This window comes from Thunnus maccoyii, chromosome 1 (genome assembly GCF_910596095.1).
Source record: "Thunnus maccoyii chromosome 1, fThuMac1.1, whole genome shotgun sequence".
In the NCBI taxonomy this organism is placed as follows: Eukaryota; Metazoa; Chordata; class Actinopteri; order Scombriformes; family Scombridae; genus Thunnus; species Thunnus maccoyii.
In genome coordinates, this window is record NC_056533.1 from 23742166 (window position 1) to 23768864 (window position 26699).

The 26699-nt window shown below is 39.3% G+C and overlaps 1 protein-coding gene across 13 annotated transcripts in view; it reads left to right on the top strand.

Annotated features, from left to right (window-relative positions):
• Positions 1-26699, top strand: part of tjp1a (tight junction protein 1a) — a 122470-nt gene that overhangs the window by 7063 nt on the left and 88708 nt on the right. For 6 of the 13 annotated variants that reach the window (XM_042389753.1, XM_042390075.1, XM_042390158.1 and 3 more), the window contains exon 1: positions 15224-15786. The exons of 1 other annotated variant lie outside the window; for it this stretch is intronic. In XM_042389753.1, the coding sequence (XP_042245687.1) occupies positions 15695-15786 (92 nt within the window). In that variant the 5' untranslated portion in view covers positions 15224-15694. Of the gene's footprint in view, positions 1-941; positions 1067-15223; positions 15787-26699 lie in introns of those variants that run through there. 6 more of the 13 variants (XM_042389986.1, XM_042390701.1, XM_042390775.1 and 3 more) reach the window with 3 other exon arrangements.

Genomic DNA, 26699 nt, shown 5'->3' on the forward strand with positions numbered 1-26699 from the left:
TTTCTTTTTTTTTCTAACTTTGCCTCTCGGTTTATTTAAATACATTTTATCCAACGTTTTATATTTTCCCCATGGACAGCAGTGGACAGGCATTTAGATACTTAAGTATAAGTAGCAATACCAAAAAGTAAAAATACTTAATTACAAGTAAAAGTTACATTTAAAAACTTAAAGGGTAGAGTACTACTCAGCTTGTGAAAACAGCAAGTGAGGGCATGTAAAATACTTAATGACAAATAGCCACTTAAATTTTTGAAAAGTGTTTGTCTTGTGTCGATGTAGGCTACAAACAACATGACTGAAACAGAAACTGAGTGTCAGGTTTTTCCGTTTATTATGAAATCATATAAACAGAAAATAGACATGAATGACTTTAAGGATATTATTGGACGCCTGGCTTCTTTCTTTTCCTCTGTAATGCTGTGATCTCGAGACCTGTTTCTTCTTGTTTTATCAGCACAGGATGCCCCCGTCCAAACACAAGCCCCGTCCTCTTCTCATAACACTCACAAATACAAACTTACATCTCTGTTTTCTGTAACCTGCTGTCACAGAAAAAAAACGAAACAAATTTATACTGTATCTCTCTCGGCGATAGTTCTCCGCTGTGTCATTTAATGAAACTGTCTTCCATGGACTGTTATTGTTAAACCAGTGTCAACATTCAGTTGGGGATAAGATGTAATAATTTACATTAACAGCTATTTTGCAGTTTATATTTAATAGCAATAGACAACTGTTGATAGTGCTACATAGAAGGAATGTCCAGAGCTGACATTTAAACATGTGCTAATGTGAATAATTCAAAAATATGCTTTAGTTTGTATAAAGGAGTTTTCGCTTGCTTGCCAAGGCCAACTAGCAGAAAGGCTGAGGCTATCGTTATTGTGGCAAATTCTAAACTGTTGAGACTAATCTGCCAGTTTGTGTTACTGTTGTAGATCTCCGCTAAGAGGCAACAAGAGCAGGGGACAGGCTGACTGGAGTTTTACGCAGAGGAGCGCCATTTGGTCAAAGTGTTTCTGACTATTGCTCTGCGTGCTTCCGCAGGGCAGGAACATACAACGTGAGTCACTCCGCAGTCAAAATGTCTGACTGAAAAGGCCCGCTAATTTACCTTAGGTCATTTATGATTTCATCAGCAACCTGTCACTCCAAAACTTTTAACTTTCTGCTGATGACCTCACTGATGATATAGAAGCTGACACCCTCCAACAAGGACTTGTCCTTGTTGGCATTTTACCCTTTTGCCAATAATTAAGGGTAAGGCTACAAATAACAATTATTTACATTTTTTTTAATTACAGAAATGCTTTGACATTTTTCCAAAGTACACTTATTTGCTTTCTTGCTGATGAGAACATTGATACCACTTTCATGCCTGTCTGTCAAATATGAAGCTATAGCTAGCAGCCAGCTAATTGTAGCTAGCTTAGCTCAGCATAAAGACATCAGGGGAAACAGCAGGCTTGTCGTTCTTGTGAAGTTAACAGGTAACCTGTGGAGACTCCAGGAAGTTACTGTGCCCACCCAAGAAACTGCCCTGCACATAACCACACGCAAACCACATTTTGAGATATAACATTTGAGATATAACACATTAATTAGTGAGCTTTAAACATCCTGGTAGGTGGATTTTGTTACCTTTGGACAGAACAAGGCCAAGTGTTTCCTGCTGTTTCCAGTCTTTATGCTAAGCTAAGCTAATCGGCTGTGGCTGTAGACTCTTTGCTAGTTGTAAACAATCGATCAGTGATGTTTTCAGGAATTTTCTAATCTTGCCTACAAGTGCTTTCTGGATTTAGAGAGCTCCTACAACAACTCTTTTCCAAGTCAGCTTTTGGTCCTTCCATATCTGTTGACTGATAATGACAGGCATATTTGCTTTCTTAGCACAAAGTCAAGTACATCCAAGATAGACAGCAGAGTCTTGACAAGGGGGCACAATTGATGTCGGGAGATAAGTGACATTATGGAGGCATCTCTGCTATTTGAGGATGATGTTGTTCTGACATTACAGAGCTCAGTACTATAATCTCATGCTGCTGTTTGTAGCTGCGTGTAGCACAGTCAAGTTGAGAAGTGTGCCACCATGTTCCTTTCTCATAAAAAGATGACTAGGCTTATCTAACAGACACCCCAAGAAGAGAATTTCAGGTATCTCAGGAGCTTAGTTGTGAGTGAGCAAAAGAGATGTGACAGCCTGTTAGTGTTTCCTGGTTCTGTGTGCTGAGATTGTCAGGAAGTCTGACACCTGTGCTGGCAGACCTCTGAGTTACATCCTGGATAAGCTGGTGCTGTCACTCTTACTTTCTCCCTTTCTCCACTGATATACGGTAACTTGCTTTTGTTTTGGGCCCAATGTAATTTACTAGTTTCTGACTTGTAAATAGCTTTCACGTCAACATCCAAGTTGTAATTATAGCTCGGAAACTCTAAACTGAATTGTCTGAAAACACTTGGTAATACAAAAGTGCCTGAAAACGAAACAAACATGGATGCCCAAATCTACTGGATTAAGTGCTATATTGTCAATGCACTTCCTCCTCTTTGTCGTCACTTGTCAAAAAGGATCTTTACATATGTGTGAGCTGTGAGTATTGAGTGAAGGAGTGAGATCATGGATAGAGGCTGATGAAATGCAGCTCCTCAGCAAGATGGCTGGTCTCACTGGGTCTGATAGAGCTGGGGTTGGGTGATTCAGTTGAACCTTGTGGTGGAGCAGCTGCTACTCTTCAAACTTCACAGAGGAGAAATGTGATGTCGTTTTGGAGTCTGAGGGTAGAGCCTTGGTCGAGGTGATTATATCCTCCAGCTTTTCTGGGAGCACATGAGATCCCCCAAGAAATGCTGGAGGAAGTCTCTGGGATGATACACACCTGGCTGCTTACTTGCTCTGTTGCTACTGGGACATGCAGCTAGAAAACATATAAAAGGATGTATAAATGGAGTTTGGGTGGATGCCAGGTTGAAGGGGAGGGCAGACCAATGGGCAGACCAATTTAAGGAACGTACAATGACTTGACTTATTAATCTGTGTTATACTGTATGTTTTGATGGAAATTACATGTCTGAAGCTGAGTTTTGATTTACTACCAAACCATGAGACATTTGGGTTCCTCATTGGCTGCAGACAAACTGTAGCATCCTGGTTTAAATCCTGGGAAGCTTGTTCAGTACCCTTCCCCTTCCTATTGTATATACATCTTCTGTTACTGGGTTCATCATATCAAGAATGCATGGAGCGAGTATGATTACTAAAATTAAAAATCCTCCTCGCTAGATGGACATGTTACAGTTTGAAAGAGATACTTGATTAGAGTTCTTGCTGAACTCATGTTGGAAATATTGTTGGAAACATTTGATCTATGATTTCATTCGCTGATGCCAAAGGTTTTATCTTATGAATAAACTACTTATTAACTGTGGTAATATTGTGGTTATATAAGTAATATTCTGCTTTGTATGATGCATCACTCTAAATGATGCGACTACTTGCACACAGACAAGGAACTTAAAATTGTTGAACTGGCTTACTTCTGTGTGTGTAGAGGTTTTATTGAGATCATTTCATGTCTGAGTTAATTGACATGTTGATAAATTATAATTTAAATAAATTTACTTTCACTTTGAATAACTACTAACAACAACATCACTATGTGCAGAGATTGGAAATCTGTAATTTGAGATAGTCATATCAAACTGAAAAAAGAAATGCATCATCCTACCTACAATAAATTCTTATTTGTGGACAGATCTGATCTGTTTCTCTTGCTGGCATGCATGAATATCTGTTCACACCAGCAGAAGGGCAAGCAGTTTTCATTTCACACCCAGGCTGGAGATTTTGAGGGCTGTCTTGTGTTGCAGTTGTTGGTTCAGGTTACCTCTGCCTCTGGCGGGAAGTAAGCCTGCTGTGACCTTGACCTTGGCCCTGCGGATCTGCTCAGTGCAGCAGAATCTCCCCCCCCTCCCTCTCTCTCTCTCTCTTACACACATACATGCTCACCCACTCCCATATATCCCATATATTTTCAGTATTTTAGCATATTATAGCACTTTTTAGCATCGCAATGCACTAAAACAGGATGGGGTTTTATAAAGTACAGTCTCCACAGTGATGTATATTTGTAAAATAGGCCAACAGAAAGATGGAAAATGAAAAATTGCTTTATGCATGTTGCAACCAAAATCAAAAGTTATCAAAAAGATGCAATAATACATTGTTTGCAGAACTGGTAACTCATTGGTTCAAATACTGTACAAAAATATCAATACTGTATGTAATCTTTATAAAATACAGATATTGGTCTTTTGAGGCACTATACTGGATTTACAGGATGAAATGTTAGACTTTGGATGGTGTCATCTCATGGACTGCAAAGTCTGTTTGAACACTGATACACACATCCACCCTCCCATCACTGGCCTAACTAAGGTGCTGTGATTAAAGAATCTTGTGTACAATAGTTTAAACACCATTGTTGCAACTTTTACAATTCTTGAAGATGTGATGCAGGCTAGGACAGGTTGTCTCCATAGTGGGTGTTAGGTGGGTGCTGATCAGTGTGTCGTTTTGGCACTGTGCTCTTGCAACAAAAATAAATTTAAAGAAAAATACATAAACTCGAGACACTAATTGAAAGATCAAAATTTCAAACTTTGAGTTTCTAATACAAAACAAGCACTTTACTGGTCAGATTTTACAGGGTAATGGATCTTGTTACCCACTTGACTTGGAAATGCATCATGTATCACAGGTGCAGGATGACATGTTTCACTTTCTTATTTCTAAAGCAACATGTAGTCACTAAAGATTCCTTATTCTTCATTATGCACCTTCAGCTGTAGCAACAATCGAACATCCAACTACCAGGCTGCCGATGTAACAGGCTAGTTAGTACACATTGGGATGCCCATTCGTTACCTTGTTGCACCACATTGCCTGACGAGACTCTTCCTGGAGCTGTGTTGCTCTCTAATGCACATCTGTGTGTATTGAGGAGTAGGTTTTAAAGTTTATATGTAGTTATGTAAGAAATGCCTTACACAGTAGCGATGAAAGGCAAAGGATGCACGCACATACAGTAGAGACACACATGCGAGAAGACTTGCACACTCCTGTCCTGTGGACTCTCAAGGGACTGTTTGATCTCTCCCTTCTCGGGTTTCATTTTTGACATGCAAGCTGACTGGCCTCGCTGTGGTTTGGTTTGCCTACAGAAAGTCACCACTCCAGAATATCAAGTACAACTTTGTGTATGCTGTATTAACCTCAGATTTTTATACTCCCCTTTACAGCAGTGTTTTTATTTGTTATTTTGCTTTGCACATAGTTTTTATGTTGCAACTGTTAAAACAAAGATAGATACAAGGTTGATAAAACATACAGGGTGTATAGTTCAGAAATAATAAGCCCTTCATGTTAATTTCAAGTACAATATAACTAATTTAAAATCCACACATTAAGATGCAGAGCAACATAACATGGATAAGATATCTGTTTATTTACAGTTGAGGCTGTATGGTTCATTTAAAGCAGCAGATTGCCATTCTATATGTCATGCTTACATAAATATACATACACAGATGGTGTAATATTCTATTTTCACTTCGCTGAGATCGCTGTGATAAGATGCACAGCGACACCCTATACATTACACATGTAAAGCCGCCTGGCAGCACCTTCAGCACTGTACTATATAAACACATACAGCCAGCTACATGCATGATTACTAGAACTTCACTCATGTCTCATGTTGAGGATTTAATTGAATTGAATTGAGTCTATTAATTTATTATTGTACACTAAGGAAAAGTTCAATTCAATAACAAAGTGGATAAAGCAGTGATGATGGAAAAAGCAGTGTGAAACTGTTATTCTGATACATCCTTTTTACCATTTAAAAACATCTTTTAAAAAATCTAAGGACACTCTGTCAGAGGACTTGTTTTACTGAGCAGCTCCCATGTGTATATGTGTGAAACTGTGGGGATTTCAAGCAGGGCATCCCTTGAAAGAAGCAAGTATGCTCTCTCAACCTTCACTAAGTAACAAAAATCCAAGGATTGTATAGTCTCTTTTGCCAGTTATTCAACAGATGTGTCAAACCTCAGTAGTGTTATTTGAAGAGCGCCAAGAGGGTTTTAATTGAAGACCTGGGAGCTTATCCTCTAACCCTCCTATTACTTATTCCATAGTCCTTCATTTTTTCTTAATGCTGCCTAGATCTTCTGCACCTCCCAGTGCACCACATTGATTTCTAAATGAGGAGTTCTCATGACTTTATATTGTGACTTTTAAATATACTGTCTTTAAAAGCCTATCAGGAGTTGTAAATAAGCAGTAGCTAAACTCAATGCACAGCAAGTTCCCTGTTCTAACAATTGAACTCTAACTGTGTTGCATTGCACTGTCCATGCCAAACAAAGAAAACAAATACACACTTACATACCAGTTTTTAGCCATGCTAGTGATATGGCTCCATGGATGGCAACGTTGGCCTGTTGATCGACCACTTTGGTCCAGACTGAAATGTCCTGACGAATATTGGATGGATTGCCATGAAATGTTGTACAGAGATTCATGGACCCCAAACAATGTTTCCTAATGACTTTGGTGAGCCCCAGACTTTTCCTCTTGTGACACATTGAGATCACATTTGTGATTTTGACTGAAACTTCTCAACAACTATTCAATCAATCAATCAATTAAACTTTATTTGTATAGCACCTTTCATAGAAGTTAGTGCAGTTCAGACTGCTTCACAGATGACTGACAAGCCGATAACAAGCCAGAACAAGTGTAGAATGTAAAAACAACTAAAAAAACAATTTGAGATCAATGCATGCAAGAAAATAAAAACAGCTATAGTAAGAGAGTAAGAGTTAAATAAAAACTAGATTAAATAGATTAAAAAAAAAAAAAAATAAATAATGACAAAAAATACAATAAAAGTGATTTAAAAACTATGATAATAATAATAATAATAATAATAATAATAATAATAATAATAATAATAAAGTTAAATAAAAGCTAGACTAAAAACTAGATAAAATAGATAATAGATAAAGTAAATAATGTCTATAATCCATTTTTAATCAAAAGCCAGGTTGAAGATGTTGGTTTTAAGTTTACATTTAAAGATTTCAACACTTCCAGCTGCGCTAAGGCTTGAAAAACAAGTAAATGAATTTTAAAATAAATAAGGAAATTGACAGGCAACCAATGTAAAACAGGTGTCATGTGTTCTCTCCTTCTGGTTCTGATCAGCACCTGGACCACAGAGTTCTGAATCAGCTTTTTTGGATAGGAGAGCATTACAGTAATCCAGCCTACACGATATACAATTGTGCATTGGTATCTCTGTGTCACTCAGAGAAATGGTTACACTTAAGCAATATTTTTTAGGTGATAAAAAGCAGATTTGGTAATAAACCCCACAGGAACCTTTAAGTTCAGATCTGAGTCAAAGATGACACCAAGGTTTCTTGCTTGTTGGCCTGGGGTAAGTCCAAGGGAATTTAATTTTGTGACCAATTTCTCTGAGCTTTAGAACCTATGACTAAAATTTCAGTTTTATCCTGGTTGAGCTGTAAAAAGTTTTGTGACGTCCAGACATATCTAAAGTACATTTAAAAAGAGAATCAATTGGTCCTGTGCCATGAGGAGACACAGCCACATAAAGTTGTGTATCATCAGCCTAACTATGAAAAGAGATGTTGTGTGTCCTGATGAGATCACCAAAGGGTAACATACTTAATATAGATTAAAAAGAAGTGGCCCTAAAATTGATCCTTGGGCAACCCAACAGGTTATTTTAGAGGTTTAGGAAAAGTTATCAATTGTAACAAAGAACTCTCTGCCAGAAAGATAAGCGGGAAACCAGTCAAAAACAGTTCCCGACAGTCCAGTGTGATCCCTCAGTCTATATAAAAGAATTTTGTGATCAACTGTATCAAAAGCAATGCTCAGATCGAATAGTACCAATACTGGAGGTTTTTACTAGGGCTATCTCAGTGCTATGATTAGTCTGAAAACCAGATTGAAACATTTCCGACTTATTGGTGGATTGCCATGAAATATAGTACAGTCATTCATGTCCCCCCTCCACCACCAGGATGAATTGTAATACATTTCATGATCCTCAGACTTTTAATCTAGTGGCATCATCATGTCAAATTTGTCCAATACTTTTGATTTATGGCCAAATACATGACACAAATGACATTCTCATCAGCTTCATCTGCACTTTGTTTTCCATGCTAATTAGCAAATGCTAGCATGCTAACATGCTGAACTAAGATGGTGAAAATGGTAAACATTAAACCTGATAAACATCAGCATGTTAGCATCATCATTGTTAGCATGTTAGTGTTTAGTTAAAAGCACCACAGTGCCTTAATACAGCCTCACAGACCTGCTAGTGTGGCTATAGACTTGGAGTTTTGTTTAACCTTTTACCACCCACTGTTTTGCCTGCAGGACAATGAAAGGTAATGTTCTGTTATTGTGATCATCTTCAAAAAAGAATGCTCTGTTTTAAAAATAATTCATGTACAATATGGCAATGCATACAACTGAAACCTTAAAAATGTGGTGTATTCCTTACTTTCAAAGCAATATGGGTGTGCGATGATGTAGTAACTCCAATTGTCCAAATTTATCACAGGGGACCACTGATAAAAATAAATAAATAAAAGTTTTAATTTAGATGGACTACCTTCAAAAGAGTTAAATTGTCACTTATATCGCCTTCAATGTGTCCTAAAATTTTTTGAAAGCTTTAGTTTAAAGGTCTAAATATGCAAGCCGTAATGAGAAAAGTCTTTTAAAGTTTTACTCATGAGGATTTCTGTTTTGGTGGATTTTTTGACATTATGTGATAACATACAGTAGTGTGTTTACATAATAAAATATGTCTCTGTACAACAGTCTGCTTTAGCTTATACAAAGAGAGTTATGTCACCTCGCTGTGCATTTGCGTCCTGAAAAAAAGATGACAGAATAAAGACTGTCATGTCGTATCATCACAGTTACAGATGTCAGCAACAGATCAGAACATCTGACACTTACTATAAGTGCTTTGTATAGTAGTGTGGTAAACATTAGTATATTGCTGCTGTGTGTTACCTGTAAACAGTACTTTTTGAACACAAGAGAGAACTGCTCCCTCCCATGGGTTCTTTGTGCCTCGTTCATCACTTACCTCAGCAAATCTAAGGCTACAGTGGGACACTTAGGACAGAAAGTCTCCACCTGGCAGACTGTTAATAAAGGTGACAGTGGGAGGGCAGGTGGGGAGAAGCTGCTGGTGTCACACCCTGCTGATTGGAGGCACAGGAGCACAAAACTTCTCTTACTGTCAGGTGATACTGCACACATAGACTGATGCACAAGAAGATACAATGATAATTCAGTTTTCTCTGCAACTGTCGGTATCTGTTTACATGTATATCCTTCTCCATGTGCACCGTCCTTGTTTTCCTTCCCCCGACACCCCCTTTACACCCCTGAAGCTGAACCATAAATCACTGTCCAAGCAGCAACAGCAGTCATTTAGTGTCCAGGGCTCCTGGCGTTCATTCTCAATCTCTCCCTCTGTTTGTCCTCCGCTCAACCCCCAACACCTCACCGCCTCTATCCTACAGTAGTGCTCCTTCCCTGTAACTGTGTGATGCTGACTATCATAAAAAGGTCAGCTGTTTCCGAATCACCTGTTACTTAGCAACAGCCAAAGGAAGGGGTTTTGGAGCTAACATGGCTGCCACTGAAAACAGTTCTTATCCATGTTTCTACCCTCTTCTCCATATTTTTGACCTGAGAAAGAGGCCAGGCACTCAGAAGTAGAGTATACAGTATAGCGTGCGCATGTGAGTCATGCCCCGTGCATTTCACATGCAATTTTGGTAGAAATAACAGCAGGCAGATTCACTTCAACAACTGTTTCATTTACATATTGCATTACCCTTGGTTGGATTCATATGCTTTATGCATCCTCAGCAGCTTCCATGCCTGGCGCTCCATGTGTGCCTTCATATCACATCATTGCTCCCTGGCAAGTCTCACACACGTCACAGGCGGGTTTTCATCATGCAGATACTACTGTTAGTTATTGCCTTTTTTCCACTGTACATTACAATGCATACCTGAACTACACGTTTGCCATTCTAGCATCAGTAATTTGTCTTTAGATTTTCCATTACCCTACACAGTAAACTAGACTAGGGCTGACAGTTAGCTTCAGCTAGACCCCATACACTATTTATGTTTTGCATTTCTTCTATATTTGTTTGTATTTTCTCTGTTAAATAAACAAACAAGTAACTGTTTTCATAACCTCTCAACATTAAAAAATTACAAGTAGCCTTATTAGATGGCCTTGCATTCTAAATCAGTTTGGAAATGCACCCAGTACCATCTTAGATCTAATTTTAGCTCACCATTTACAATCCAAACAAAAAAGGATGTTTTCTATTCCAATGTTCTGCCCTCTCTCATATTCAGTGTCACACTTAAGCAACACTTTCATATACATGTCATCTTTCTGCATCCAATTTAGTCTAAATTAAAGGCATGCTTGATGTACAGAAACACCTCTAGCCTGATTGGCATGCTGTAAACACCACCATGCACATATATTTCATTACATTGTGTTTTTTAAAGTTTTTGCTTTCAGACCAGAGCTGTTCATTACACTATTTCAAACACTTTTCTGCCCATAGATTTTTTTAAACATAATGTTATTCATATCAAAGACTATAGAAAATAGGGCTGCAAGTAACAATTATTTTCATTATCAGTTTATCTCCTGATTATTTTCTCAATTAATCAGAAAACAGTGAAAATATGCATCATTGTTTCCCAAGGTGATTTCTCCAAATGGCTTTTGTATTACCAACAGTCCAAAATCCAGAGATACTCGTTAGCTATCATTTAAGACAAAGAGAAGCAGAACATCTTCACATTTGAGAAGCTTGAACCACCAAAATGTTTGCCATTTTTGCTTGAAATTGACTTAAACTATTAACTGATTATCAAAATATTTGCCAAGTAAACGACTAATTGTCTCTTACATTTTCCTACATTAACTGTTTCTGTAACTTACATCATTTTGCTGCCGAATATTTAAAAAAAAAAAAAAATCATGTGTCAGGGCCACCTTAGGCCCAGAGCCAGTGTTACCGTGGCGATAGAGGTCTGGCAGTGAGAAATTAAAGCTCTGCAGTGGGGTGTTGAGTTACAGGAAGCATACAGCCAGCGTCCATGTTGCACCGACACTGAGAGTTGTAGCCTACAGACAGTATTCACTATAACTGTACTGACAGATAACAGGTGGATGGTGACACACACCGGCCACACAGTGACTAATTTCTATGCTGGCACACACATAATAGCCTGTTAGTATATGCTTAGCTGATGTTATCCATGTGTCTGTTCTTGCTGTGTGCCTCTTGATTATTTGTATGCCTCGTGCATGAAAGAGAGGCAGAGAGAGAGAGTGAGACAGGAAAACAGTCCAAGGCTACAGATTTAATCTGGCTGCTGTGGTCATGTGATTAATCGTGGCCAGGGACCAGGGGATAGTGTAATTTATGGTGAGGGGGGATCAACACATTTGGATGGTTGCTGCTCCTGAGGGAAATCTCACTCTTAAACCAATCCAGTATTCTTCTCCATCGCTCCCTAACCCACCGTAATATCACAGCTGGATTTTGGCCAAGTTGGCTATTTATATCTGTGACTGTACAGATGATGAAAGAGACACCCGGTGCAGTTTTTTTTTATTAAGAAGAAGTGAGAAGTTTAAAGATACATTAGAGCATTTTGCTTTTGACTGTTCTGAATGAATGAAGAATGACTGAACCACTCAGCTGTTCTTATGTTTCAGGACAGGCAATGGGCACATGCAACATACTGAGCACTTGTATAGTAACATGTTATTTGCAAACGGAGCCCATTTGCAAGTTAGTGTCGCCAAGTACCAGTAAATTTTCTTTATTAACAGAGATTAGAGAGAGTATTGACAGTGTGCTGAGGACTGTGCGTCATCCAGAGTCTCCACTGTCCTTTTGGCTTAAGACCATATCGCTGCTGGTCTCCACTGCTGTGGTGACCTCACCATCATTAGTCTCCTTCAGGCCATTGGTGTGCTTGTGTGTGTGTGTATGCATGCATGCGTGTGTGAGAGAGAGTGTGTTTACTTAATCCTCTTTCCAACCCCAAGAACTATAACTGTAAATAAACATCAGAGAAGTTGGAGGAAGGCAACTCGGGATGTGTTGGGTTGTTTTTTGTTTTTTTTGGTGATTTTTCTGTTGTTCTCATAGCTGCCAATATCAAGCAGTGCTGATAGCAGCAGTTTCCCACTGACCTTCCTCACCAGCTGCTCACCAGCTTGTGCCATCCAACAGGAGTTACCTGCCTTTGTACTGGCTGTCTGACTTTTCTCCTTGGCAATTTTATTGTGGCATTATTCTTTCCCGATAGAGTTTATGTCTAGATTTACTTTTTCTGGTACATGGCCCATCTCAGCAGGACTATGGTTTATATGCTGCACTTCTCCCTTCCTTCATTCTGTTTATTAGTCTGAACAAATATGTAAATACAGTGACAGTGATGTGCTGTTTTAACTCATGGTGCAGATTCATAGCAACAAAAAAAAAAAGAGATGCTCTGCAGCTTCACTGCCAACTTGTTTAAAGGTTAATGGTCCTGCCCAAGGGCTTTATCCAGTGGGAGTCTGTGTGTCTTCATGGTTACATCATACTCCTCCTAATCACTGTACAGTCCTAAAGAAAACACTGTTCTGCCTCTGTGACAGACCCCAAGCAGACATAAACACACCAGTGTGCAAGAAGTCAGTTTAACTAGGATCCTGTCACGTGGACTCGTCTCAGGTCCCCTTTACCCTTGAGAACTCACTAAAGACTCATGTTTACTGGGCATTTAAATTTGACACCGAATCAATCATTGAATTGATTAGCATCCTCACAGAGACTCTGTGAACTATCAGCCCCTGAAGGGTGAGTAAAAGTAACCTGACCCTGGCATCACTGAGTGCGTTTACATGTGCTTTAGTATCCTGGTTTTGAGCCTTATCCTGTTTTTGATTGTATTTGGGATATGGTGTTTACATGGAACATGAAAAACTGGGTTATTCATGTCCCTGTATACATTATCATAACATTATCCAGGTTTCTGATCGTCTGCCTGCAGGTGTGTCTTGATTTCTCACCATCTCAGCCACTATGAGATGGTTCAGAAGCCAGAATAAAGTGTTTGCATACCACAGTATCCTGGTTTCTATCTGAGTACTCCAGGTAGAACATCCAGGGTTCTCAAAACCGGGATAAGGTCTGATCCAGGTTTCTGAAAGCAAGATAAGCTATATACATGTGCAAACATAACCAGGATACTAGTGTGCATGTAAACACACTCACTGTGCGTGTTAAAAGTAAAAGATGCATGAAAAAGAGTAAAGCACAAGTTATTATAGAGGCCTGTAAATAATATAATTAAAAAATGGAGAGATGGAGCAAATTTACTGATCTCTCAATTTAATTACATAATCTGGATCAATCTTGTTTTTTAAAGCCAGCCAACATCTTATGTATTATACAGTTAGTAACCTTAGTAAAGCAAAGGACATACATTTTAAGTTGCTTATACTGTTACTTTTGTTCTATCAGAAGTGTTTCTTAATCAGCTTTGTTTAGCTCAGTTTCACTGAGCCGCCAATGAGATCATGTTGACTGGTCTCGTCGCTGAGTTAAACCTGCACAGCAGGACTGTATGGCTACTTAAGGAGATTGAGATTTAAGCAACAAGGTCAGTATGAAATGAAAACAACCCTGTTGTTCTTAAGATCAGACAAGATAGAACTGTATTCATCCCAAAGGACGTTTTGCACCCAACACACATAGCAAAATAAATAGCTTGACTGATACTGGATTCTTTATTCATGTAGGTGTAATACATATTATATATATACTTCATATACATAGTATGTAATAATATAGACCCACATAAAGGTGCAAAGTACAAATAATAATGCAAATTATTACTGATGCAGGGTACTGATTACAAAGTTCCAAATTACAAGTAACCAATAATATCATTGGAGGAAAAAACTTAAACAGGTGCTGAACCAATATCATGGAAAAAGTAGAACCCACACACTATCTTTGCTCCCACTGTATTTTTTATTCACAGTTACTGAGCACAATCCTTAATGAAGAACTGATCTAGGATGTCAAATAACAATTATTTTCATCGTCTGTTAATCTGTTGATTATTTTCTCAATTAATTGATTAGTCATTTGGCCTATAAAATGTCAGAAAATGGTGAAAAACACTCTTTGTTTCCCAGAGCCCACAGTGACATCATCAAATATCTTTTGTCCCGTCCAACAGTCCACAAGCCAAAGATAAACAGTTTACCATCAGTGAAGACTGAAGAAACCAGAAAATATTCACATTTGAGAAGCTTGAATCGAAGAATTTGGACATCTTTTCTCAAAAATGACTCAAAACTATTCATCGATGATCAAAATAGTTGATAATTAACTTTCTGTCAATGGACTAATTGATTAATCAACTAAATGTTGCAATCCTAATCTGATTGAAACATTGCACAGCAACAGTGAAAAAAGATTATTTTGGGAACAAACAACAATGTGCAGAATCTATTTGGCACAAATTACAAGCCTAGAAATATGCACTATGAGTGTAAAATGAAAAAAAGACAACTGTATGAAGCATGATCACACTGCAAGTAAATGAGGGGAAAACAGTACGAATAGGAACACTATTCTGTGAAATGTATACTGAAGCATTTAGGTTGTCTTTTGCATTCTTTAGTCCATCGGTTGACACATTTACCTCAGAATTGGTACTGCTGTTTGTAAGTGCTTCTCAAAAATTAAGTTGTTGTTGATTATCCTTTATCACATTAGTGTATTCTTCTAATAACCTCTGATGTTTTAAAATTACATCCTAAACATCATAAAAATGCCCAGCTTCCTCCAATTTTGCCATACTGACATTTTACTCAGCAGTAGTAGGTTACCCCCTCTTAATCTATTACATCGCTCCCTCTCTTCCTCCCTTCCTCTCTCCTCCTCCTCCTCTTCCTCCTCTTCCTCCCTCCCTCCTCTGTCACTCCCTCTCTCTCGTTGAACACGCGCGCACTCCCCATTCCTACCTCGCAGACGTTTGGGTGCCGCCGCCGCTGCATCCTACCTCTGACTCTGTTTTGTCTCTTTTTCTCTTGACTCTTTCACTCCACAGAGACAAAACGGGGTAAAACAAGGGGAGGAAAGAGAGGAAAAGTGGCCGCTACAGGGCGAACCACAACAATGCCCCGGTCCTGACTAAAATTGAATGGATTAGCCAATCTATTCTGAGCTCTAATGAGATTAGAGAGTCAGCGCAGACATGGGTCGTGGCGGCGTGGTACCTTTCGTTGAGCTCCTCGGGGAACATTTTCCCTGTCAGCAGTCCTCCAGACGTGGAAATGGCGTTTTTGATGCTGAAGATGCCGCGGGTACCAGGGGACAATAACAGACATTTGAATGCACGCTCACCTGTGCCGCTTTTGTGGCGCGCGGATTCCTAGAAGTAGAAGTAGTAGTAGAAGTAGCAGCAGTAGTAGTAGTAGTAGCGGTGGTGGTAGTAGTAAAGGAGGACAAAATGAAGTACCAGAAATATATCACGGTGATGCAGATGGCCATGGGAGTGACAGCCTCCAACAAAGACTGCCTCCCCACTAAGAGACAGCTGTGGTGAGTATATACAGGAGGAAGAAGGGGGGTGGGGGGTGAGTGCGTGTTTGGATGGGAGCGTGTGTTTGTGCGTGTCAAAGATTGGCCAAGGTAGTGGTGTCTTTTCATGTGGCGAAAAAAATAGCTTTTAAAAATTGCCTCTCAGTGTTGTTGTCATGGAAAGCTCCCCCATTCCTCCCTTTATCTCGTGTGAAGTTAAAGCTGAGCAGCTGTTGGCGGAAGTCGGCTGCCTCCATCTCTCTTTGCTTTCAACAGCTGTTTCTTATTCGCACCGGTGATATCCACAAAACAGCAGACATTTAGCCTACAGAGAGAGAGAGAGAGAGAGAGAGAGGGAGAGAGGTAGAGAAAGAGAGAAGCGGGGTGCACGGCGGCTTTCTGTGCAGCCGTGCATGGCGCTCCACTGTCCCTCTGTGTTTATCCGTGTTTCGCTTGGTGGACTCACTGTTTTGTTATGATCCGCTGGTGAGGATGAGTTTCACATGCAGCGGACAATACAGAGCAGGTGTATTCACAACAACAGTATAAAACAACGCTGAGCGCCGCCCGATACTGTTTGCTTTGAAAATGAGCTCAATTCCACCTGCACACACTCCGTGTTTTCCTTCCTGCGACCCTGCATGTGATGCTTTTAGGAGACACCTTGCCATGTAATGTAATGTAATCTAATGTAATGTAATGTAACCGCTTTCCCATCAAGCCTCTGCTCTCATTTCTATTTCTGTGACCTGATGTAGTAAAAAAAAAAAAAAATGTCGGCTGACTTCTCCACTCTCATCATTTATTCAGTAGCTTCATGCCGCCTGCGTTTAGATCACAACGTGTAGGAGTAATTTTGAGTGGTTCACTCTCATTGGCTGATTATGTGTATGGGTGTGTGTGTGTGTGTGTGTGTGTGTGTGTGTGTGTGTGTGTGTGTGTGTGTCGTGTTTATTTCCACCTAATTTAATTCATATAAATGTCTGTTATTGTTATAGGCTATACAGTTGTCAACACACACACACCAAACTTACCATCTGCTCTCTACTTTATAGGCTACAACTGTTATTTCAATTATAGCTTTTGGAAACATCTGTTACCTTCAGTGTATTTTTATTACTGGTTGTATTAAATTGAAGGGCTATAATAAGGATTAATTTCATATCAATTAAACTGTTGATTTGTTTTAAGCTAATTCAGTCATTTGGTCTACACAATGTCAGAAAACAGTGAAAAATAGCCATCATGGTGCACCCTTATGGTCTATAAGGGCTTATGGCTAGTCTAGTGGGCACTTTTGGCCCTGTCTCTTCCTTTCCCTTCATTTCCTGTCACCAGTCTACTGCTGAATCCCTAATAAAGAATAAAACATCCTCTAAAATACTTCTTGGGTTTATAAATGATAGAAAATCAGCAAATCCTCACATTTGAGAAGCTTGAAATATTTGACATCATTGCTTAATAAATGACTTAAATGATTAATCGTATCTCAAAATGATCTATTTTGTCATCTCGATTTTCCATATCGTCATTTTGCTATTGCATGTCTGTCCGTCCTGGACAAAGGATCCCTCCTCTGTCGCTCTTCCGGAGGTGTCTTCCATTTTTTGCGGGGGAGTTATTCCTGATCTGAATCAAATGCCTAAGGATTGAGGGTGTATTTATTTTATGTAAATCGACTAACTGATTAATCGACTAATCATTTGTGCATTTTGTAAATTAGTTGGTTTGTAGCAGACAGTGAAGAAGAAACTGGTATTCATGTCTGTAACCTTATTTGGCTTTTGACAACATGACAGAGGCTGTTTGCCTGATGTCCTATATTCTGAAAACATTATAGGTCACATGAAGGTAAACTGTAAGTCTTTTTGTTAACTGATAATATGAGCCTCATGAAAAAAAATGTGAAATACAGAAAAACATGACACAGCAGAGTAGTGTTCAGTCTAATTATAGGCTCTCATTACACGTACAATGGGGCATGCAGTTCTAGTTCTTCTGTAATCCACATAGATAACATTAAGCATGAGGCCTAATCCTTCCAGATTGGCATTACTTTATGCCCAGAAAACAAACAGTTTTTTTATTGTGATGAATGTCCAAACTGGGTCCTGGGGAACGCATACTATATATAGGGACAAATGGCTTCATAACTTTTCATGCTAAGCCGCCTGTAGTAACACACCTGACTGAATCAGAACTCCTCACACGGGGGAAAGGATAGCTTTTCTCTTCTTAACTTGTGTGACTGCTGTCAAATGTGTTGCAAAGGACATAGTGGTGACTCGGTTTTGACACTTCTCCCTTAAGAGAGGCGCGGCGGTATGTCTGGGGCCATCACATCATGATGGGGGAAGGGGCACGGCCATTAAAACAGGATTACTGTATCGCCTCTGACAGCCACTTTAACGAAGGGAAGCTGAGCCAGCGTGTGCCTGCCCAGTGTGTATTTCATGTTTCACCCCATGCATTCACTTGCATGCCATGTCTGTCTTCATTCAGTGTGAAGAATCAGGAGGTTTGCATGCACACAAGTAATCCAATGATTGGGTATATTCAATAGGTAAGACATTTATGTGTTTTGAAATAGCTTGACTTCACTAATAACTCAAGTTTATGTGAGTTGTTGATAGTTGAGTTCATATCCAGATGTGAGGTAATAATGGAGCTAATAGGAATAGAAATATAATAGAGAAATGAAGGGAGTTTGATGGTTTTAGGTGTTTTTCATTCATTCATCCATTTTCTTTAGCCGCCTATTAGTTTAGTAATTTAAGCTTCATGACTTGTAATATTAGTTGTGACATGGAAACCATTTCACTGTCACCCATAGAAAACAATTTTTACTCTCTCCACCATTGCTAGTCATGCCAGTTTTCTTGTCAAGCACACTGAGTTGCATCCAGTTTACTCTTTGACCTTTGTGGCACATAAAATCAATTCCCAGAGAGGGCAGTCTGCCAAAATGTCGATCGCGAAATAAAAAGGATTGCATCTGAGTTACATTATAAATTTTCAACTTTCCCCTCCTTTCTTACATGCACAAAATCAAACCATCAAACGGAACCAGACTAAGCTGTTAATACATGTATACATGAATTATTTGAGAGATTGTTGAATATGTGCTCCAGTATTCTGAATTCAAAATGTGGCTTTTACTCAAAGGCTGTTGAGTAGCCACTTAAATACATGTCAGATGCCACTGTACTTTCTGCAACTGGAAGTCTGTCCATCCGTGCCGTGAGGTGGAGTTTGTGGGTCATGGTGAAGCAGAAATAATGCTGAGGGTGGAATCGAAGAGAAAGACAGCACAAGCTCTGGCTGTGATAACAGTAGCAACACAAAACACAAAAGGAGATGATATGGTTGTTGTTTGAACTAAACAAGGGGACAGAATGGAGAGATGACTTGTTTCAAGCAGCAGATGAGGAGGTGAATGTGCGCCAGATGGTTCAATGATCTTCCAAAACACCCGACCCCCTTCGTTAGAAATCTTCTCCTATCCATCCATCATGTTTAAACAGCAGTTTGTTGCAATGACACTGCAATAAACAGTTGACTCACTTGATATTTATTTAATTGCATGTCAAATGCTACATTCTAATGTATTCTGAATTTGATATATGGGCTATGATGCAGGCTCAGTGATAATTACTGGTTTCTGCATGTTAAAGATGATAACAAGTACCTCTTTCACAAGCAAGGCTGAAAAAGCTGAAAAGTGATGCTAACTGACTATCTCGTCTGGATGTAATAAATCAGTTCTTATACAGGTGCTTACGTAGATTATCTGCAGTAACTTAAATGTTTACAGAAAATTGGTAATGTGAGTGAAACCCTTTGCATTCAGGGCACTGATTAAGATGAAGGCTTTCTTACCAGGTCACTTGGAATTGATTCATCTGGTGTCACCATCATTTCAAATAACATCAAAATTTACATGTGCGTCCTAAAGCCACATCTACAAAAAGCGCAACCAATCACAAGATTTAATCTGTGTTTCAAGTTATCTCTAAACAGTGTTTTGTACACTAAAAGGCTTTGTAGGACTCCATTAAACAAGATTGTTATTTTACAAATCATGCAGTGGTCTGTAGCAACTTCTGTACTGTAATTAGTTTGAGATGATCCATAAATAATAATTAGCTTGATGACGTGTGTTGAAACTGGTCGCAGCTCTTCCTAACATGGGGGTGTATTATCCTGTATTGTGTGCCAGATGTCTACCCTGCTCCCCTCCACATTGACGGCTCCGCCTGGTGTTTTCAGTCCACCTGCTTAATGATGCATAAAGTCAGTGTCCCCCCCCCAACCCCCAACACCCTCCCACCCACACACACACAAACACTCAGCAGCCCCCTGCCCTCTGATTTGCCTGTCCACACGTCCTCCCTCCCAGCTCTTCAGAAAAACACACACACACTCAACAACTCCTGTCCTACCCCCTCCACTCTTCCAGTTCCACTCATGGAGGCCATGATGCGTAATCTCACACAAACTGACAATGCCACACATTAGTTACCTCAGCAGGAGCCCAAGTCCAGGGTGGGCCTGTCATGATAATCAGTACTTTTCTGAAAAACATGCAGAAATGCTCTCTTTTTTTCCTCCCTTTTTCTCTATATATCTCTGTCTTACTCTCCCTAAAGTAAAAAAAAGCCTTTTTACATTAAAGTCATGCAGTCTGATCTTAAGAACACAAGTCATGAGTTGACAGTCTTGCAACACACTGCTCTTACTCTCCTCAGTTCTTTATACATTATATGCTAGAGTTCACACACACATGTGTGTGTGTGTGTGTGTGTGTGTGTGTGTGTGTGTGTGTGTGTGTGTGTGTGTGTGTCTGTGTTTGTATTCAGTGTTTCTGTCCATTAGGAACTCGCATGTTCTTACTTTGGCAGAACGGTTGTAATCTCCTCTCAGATGGTTTATGCCACTAAAGAGAACAGATTACACAGGGTTTATTGACTCGTGGCTCACCCCCTTGCCCCCACCCGCCCTCTGAGCATCCTGTGGGTGTGTGTGTGTGTGTGTTAGTGTGGATTTTTGGGTGTCTGTGCCAGTGTGAGTGTGTCTGTGTGTTTGTTTGTCTATGGGTTAGGGTCTTTCATGATACTTTTCGGTGTTCAATTTTGATGCTTGTAACTGGGGAACAAAAAATAACTTTTTCCAATATATGGTCATTGGCTACTAATTATTGCTAAAACACATTGCATAACAATTATTATCCTTTTCACACCACCAAGCTAAGAGTACATCTGTTACATTCACTACAGTTTTATAGTTTATCCCTTTAAGGTTTCAGTTGTATAAAATTGAATACTATGCTTTGCATCGTGCCTTGATTATTTTTATGGTAAAGCATGTTTTATTGAAAATGACCAAACTGAGTAAAAAGATGAGAGTTGATTATCTATCAATACACTCACTGCATATCCATATCCATGTAGCTTTTCATACTATCAGCAGTCAGTGAAAGTTAGTGGTAATGTTGGTTTGCACTAAAGAAAAGCAAGTAAAATGTTTTATCTTGTTGCGTATTTCTCTCCATATTGACATTTTTGTGAAATACTTTTTTATCATGCTTAGTGCTAATAGAGTTAATTGTCATTATTCATCCATAATATAAAAATATAGCGTTGAAACTATATTGTTGCCAAAAAGATGTGCACAGTATCTACAGTACCATACAATGGTCCTATTACCCAGTTGAAATCTTCATCCAGTCACCTACCCCTACAATAAAATAAGAAATTATTATATACTCTGAATCAAAATATAATCTCAAAATAAGTAATTAATGAGTAATTTAAAAGGCAGCAAAAGTCAAAATGTCAATATTGGTCGATTACAAATTTATATGCAGATAGATAATAAACTTAGGTGATGCTGTAACAAATGAGTCAGCATTCAGACATCTGATCTTTGAGCTCTGGATTATCATCTGTATTCACTGTGCTGATTATGCTAGCTGTAGGGGCTAGGCTAACCTTAGGGGCACTGCCAAAACTTGTACTTTTGAACTGTTAAGTGCCAAGACGTAGACTGCAATTACACACCATTAGACTCATAACTTGGGCTGGGTACCAGTTGTCTTGTTGAGCATCAACCAAAATGTGTTGTAGGATCAAACATTGAAAGCTGGCGAGTTTGACTTTGAAGCGGCGTCCTCCCTGACTGCGGCTCTAACACAGCACAGGTCTGGATTCATGTAATGCGGAGCCTAACTAAGAGGCTGGTAATGGCTACTTAAACAGCCTGCTGGCGGCAGTAAGGGTAACAGAGGCCTATCAGAGACTCATCCTCTCCAGTCAGAGCCAGACGCGGAGCAGCAATGACTTTTAGAATCTGTGAGTCACACGTTCTCGGCCTCTGGTGACTCAGGACTGTCACGATGGCTCACAGGAGGCTGACAAGATGGAATCCATCACTGCCGTCCCACAAATAGAGAAGGACACAGCAGAGGGGATCCACTTTTGGCTGACAGAGAGCCCAATTTATTCTTTTCTCTCTTCTCCTCTGCTTGGTAGATTTATTTCTGTCTGTCCACATTAATATTTTGTAATGTTACATAATTGAGGCTTTTCATTTTTCTTAATATGTTGTAACAACATGATACCCTGGTGTAGTAGTACATATCTGGAAATTGAATAGTGTCAGCTGATATATGTCTTAGCTCATGGAAGCTCTTCATCGATTCTCCTTATTTTGTTACATCCTCCATACCAATAAGATGGAAAATAACCAACCAAACAAACAGTTCTGAGTACACCATACTGTAAACATTAGTATGCTGGAATAAGTTAAAAGACTGAAACGTTGAGTCCATAAACTACAAATCAGTAAGTGTTTAGATTTCTTTTCAACCTTTTATTGGAGCTTTGAGAGTTAGCTGAGAGTTGCTATGTTGTCGCAAAATCAAATCCAGAAAAACAAACAATAAGCAGACATGGATGTCATAAACAGGATAATATAAATTGTTTCATTTAATTAAGATAGTTACAGCCGACTCTCATTAGAGCATCAGAGTACTTGAAGGCACCAGAAGGAAAACCTAAGTGTGACAATTAAGCTGACCGCTGTGATGGATTATGTACCTCAAGCCAGGTTCAACTCTCTTCTTCAGTTGTGCAAGTTGATTTTCACTTCACACTGACATGAACTCAACCCAGTTCTTACCCGAAACATAATGTAAATGTCATATTCTTTGCGGTAATGTAAAGTATGACCAGTAGTTATCACTGTAAAACATGTATAATCACCAGTGCTGACCTTTAACATTCCACTTTCCTTTGCAACACAATGACTTCTGCCTCTAGCTTTATTCTTGTACATGCATATTCAGATTATATGGAATAGTTTGAAAAAGGACAAACAGAGATAACTAGGAGTAGGCTTCCTACTAAAATAAGGGCTAATATACGTATCAAACAGAGGGAATTATTATTTATTCATGTAATTATTGGGACCATGTACAGTGTTAAACATAAATGTTATCATTTGATGTACTGTACCGGAGTTAACTTTTAGCTAATTTTCATCTGCAGTCCCTTAGGCAGGTCACAATTAAAACATATAACAGCACAATAGCAAACAGTACAAAGCAAAAAACACACAGGAGACATAGTACAAAATACAAAGCTACACAGAATAGCACATCACATACACCCACAATGTCAACTAGAAATTAGAAATAAAGGCCTCTCTCTTATACAAGCCTGCTTCCAATAAAAGCCTGCTAACCTCTGCAGTTTAGGTTAATAAAGGCACCGGCCACTATTAGAGGAAATACGGTAGAACATCTTTATTGTTAGACCAATGTGTTTTGGCTTGTGGCCTTCATCAGGGTCATCATGAACACATTACAAACAACATTTAAATTGGGTAGGTATAAAATAATATTCTGTACAAACTCAAGTACCACCCCCTTAGTTGCACTTCTCCAGTTTATGGACCAAATACGGTGTCTCTCATGTCCCTTCATACCTACCCTATTTAAATGTTGTTTGTGATGTGTTCATGATGACCCTGATGAAGGCCACAAGCTGGAACATGTTGTTCTAACAATAAAGTTGTTCTATATACTACAAGTGTTGCTAGAGTTTTGACCTCTTTAGACTTTTTTCCCCTTCTCCATGCACCTTGGAAGTAGGTGAAATTGTGCCAAAAACCCCTACTCTGCAGCTTAGTAAGTTCCCTACCACTGATGCTGTTTATGTACAGTACCTTTCAGGACTTCTCCTCCTGGTAATGGGGCAATTACCTGAAAAATCCCAGAGCACAATGTATAAAACATGATTACAGTTAGTCAAATAGTGGATGTGGTATAAAGGGCAGCATTTCAGGCTACTTTCAATTGCTTAAGCGAACTTGTCTTCGCAGCAGATCTCTGCTCATACATGGAGATTTGATATGCTCTAATTTTGACTCTGTGTATGCGTCGACATTGGTAAAGCATGTGTGGGAGCAGCACAGCTTTTTGAAACCAGCCGTTGACCTGCCCGTTACCCTCCTCACCGCAGGGGTCAGACAGCACTCGGACATGACTGTTGTCCCGCCTTGTTTGATACATGTTTATATGCCTAATCTGGTCTGCCCATCTGTCGGTCCTGTCTGGGCCTAATCAGAGACTTGATCCCGCCAAAAGATTTTCAGTCCCATCCTCTTCTGCCCAGGTGGCTTTGAAAAGACTTACAGACTCCGACTAGTAAATAATGGTCTCCTTTTTTTCTCTTTTCTTGCTCCTCAGACATTTTCAAGGATGTTTATAGCCAGACAATATATTAGTCATTAGTTTCATTCTTCTGTTAGGGAGGGTCAGTGAGGTTATCCAGATCAAGTAAGATGTGTCATTTACCTCTTTTCACCACTTGTCCCCTGAAGTGGAACAGGGGGCCTGTGAGCAGAATGATGCATGTTCATCGGCTGCTATCACTTCTGGCTGAACAGTCAGGCATTACGAAGCAGTCAGGACGACCTCTGAACCATACGCTGACAGTGTCCCTCTGTCCTTTGTCCCTTTGCATTATGGTCTTTCTCCTTCTGTCTCTCCGTCCCCCCCTTTTTTTCTTTTTTTTTGCCTCTCAGCCCTGTGCTCCTTCATGCTTTGTTCACCTGTCTCCTTTAGTTTCTACTTTTTTGTCCTTGTGCTTTAACTTTTATTTTTCCCTCCTGTGCATAGTGGCCTTGGTGACTTTATGTGGACATTAAAGCAAATGACTATAATAATGTATTGGCCGGCTAAAAGCAACTTTGAAAAGGTCTGTGAATGTAAATGGAAAGAGGAAAAGCCAGCAGAGCTATTTTGGATGCACCACTGTCACTCGATAAGCTGGAAGATATAAACAAGGGCAAATCACAGGATGGAGAGGCGCAAATCAAAACTCTGTTTAACATTTTGGTTAGAGCATGGTCCAGTGTTATTAGACATGATATAAAAATACAGTGAGACAGTCCTGTGTAGTTGTAAGAGCCACCTGGGTAGTGGACAGGAAATCTGCGGTGGGATCATATCTCTGGTGTGTGTGTGTGTGTGTGTGTGTGTGTGTGTGAAACTGTGAGCTTTGCTGCTTAGGTAGAAGTGTCAAGATGTGGATAAGACACACCTGCTTTTGTCCCTGTAGTCCTCACTAAGCGGAACCAATTGTTCTGTAAAGTGCTCTCCATCTGAAGATCTGTCATAACAAAGTACCTCTGAGGTAACAGAGAGATGTATGCTGGTACCTCCCCCCACCCCCCTCACGCCATCCCCTTTAACAAACAGGGAACAGGCATCTTACAATGATGACTACAAGTTTACAGCAGCATTTCACAGGTTTGAACTTAAATGTTTGTTTAAATGTAAAACTACAGTACAGTACAGTACAGTATTAACTGGATATTCTGTAGGGGATTTCTGAAAAAAACCTTCAAGTCCAACCTAAATCACATTTAGTCATACCTGCTTACAGTCAAAAAATAATGTCAATGTTAATTGTTTTTTATCAGAGCTGCTACTAATGATTATTTTCAATATTGATTAGTGTGGCCACTGTTTTCTCTATGCAGTGATTAATCATTTGATCTGATACAATGTCAGAAAATGGCCATCACATTTCCTAGAAACCCACAATGACATCTTCAAATGTCTTGTTTTGTCTGAGCAGCAGTCCAGAACCCAAATATATTAAGTTTACAATTATATAAAACAGAAAAAAAAGCAGAAAATACTCACAATTTAGATGCTGGAACACACTGCTGTTTTTCTCAGGTCAACAATGATCTTGTAGTAGTTCTGTGCTATTTAATTTTATTATATTTTATATTCAGTCATATTGTAATTGCATATTTTTATGTTGATTCTCTAATCAGTGAATCAGTGTATAATTTCTGTACTGTTAGACTAGCATTCACACAATTCTGGGACTCTGGGATGAGGTAATCTGTAAAGCTTTGCAGCTGACCTCAAATCCAGAGTAGGGTGGGAGATTCTCTATTTTGGGCTGAAGTCTCATGTAATATTCATAAACTTTACCTCTTACTGCAGTCAATACGTAACGTTTCTTGTTATTTCTTTATTTCTGTGCTGTAAGATGCAGAAATTGTTGTTTGTTGTTTGCACTGAACGGGTCACTTTGGGTACACATTGTGAGTGCACTCCAAGCTGTTTGTGAGTTTCTCCATATTTCTCCAGAGGCAATGAAAAGTGAAACTAACCTCCGTCTGCACAGACAGCCAGACTGTATCTAATTCACTGGCTTGTATGGCTCAATATATCTTACTAAAATCCTGCAACATCACTGATGATAAATCATTCAAACGCTACCAGCAAGTGAGTAGTCATACGGCTGCTCCTTCTGGCATCCTGTACGGTTTTAATTTTTGGACTCTGATGTTTATACTGCCTGTCTGGACCAGACTATAGATCAACAAACTCAGTGTTTCTGTCTTACTAT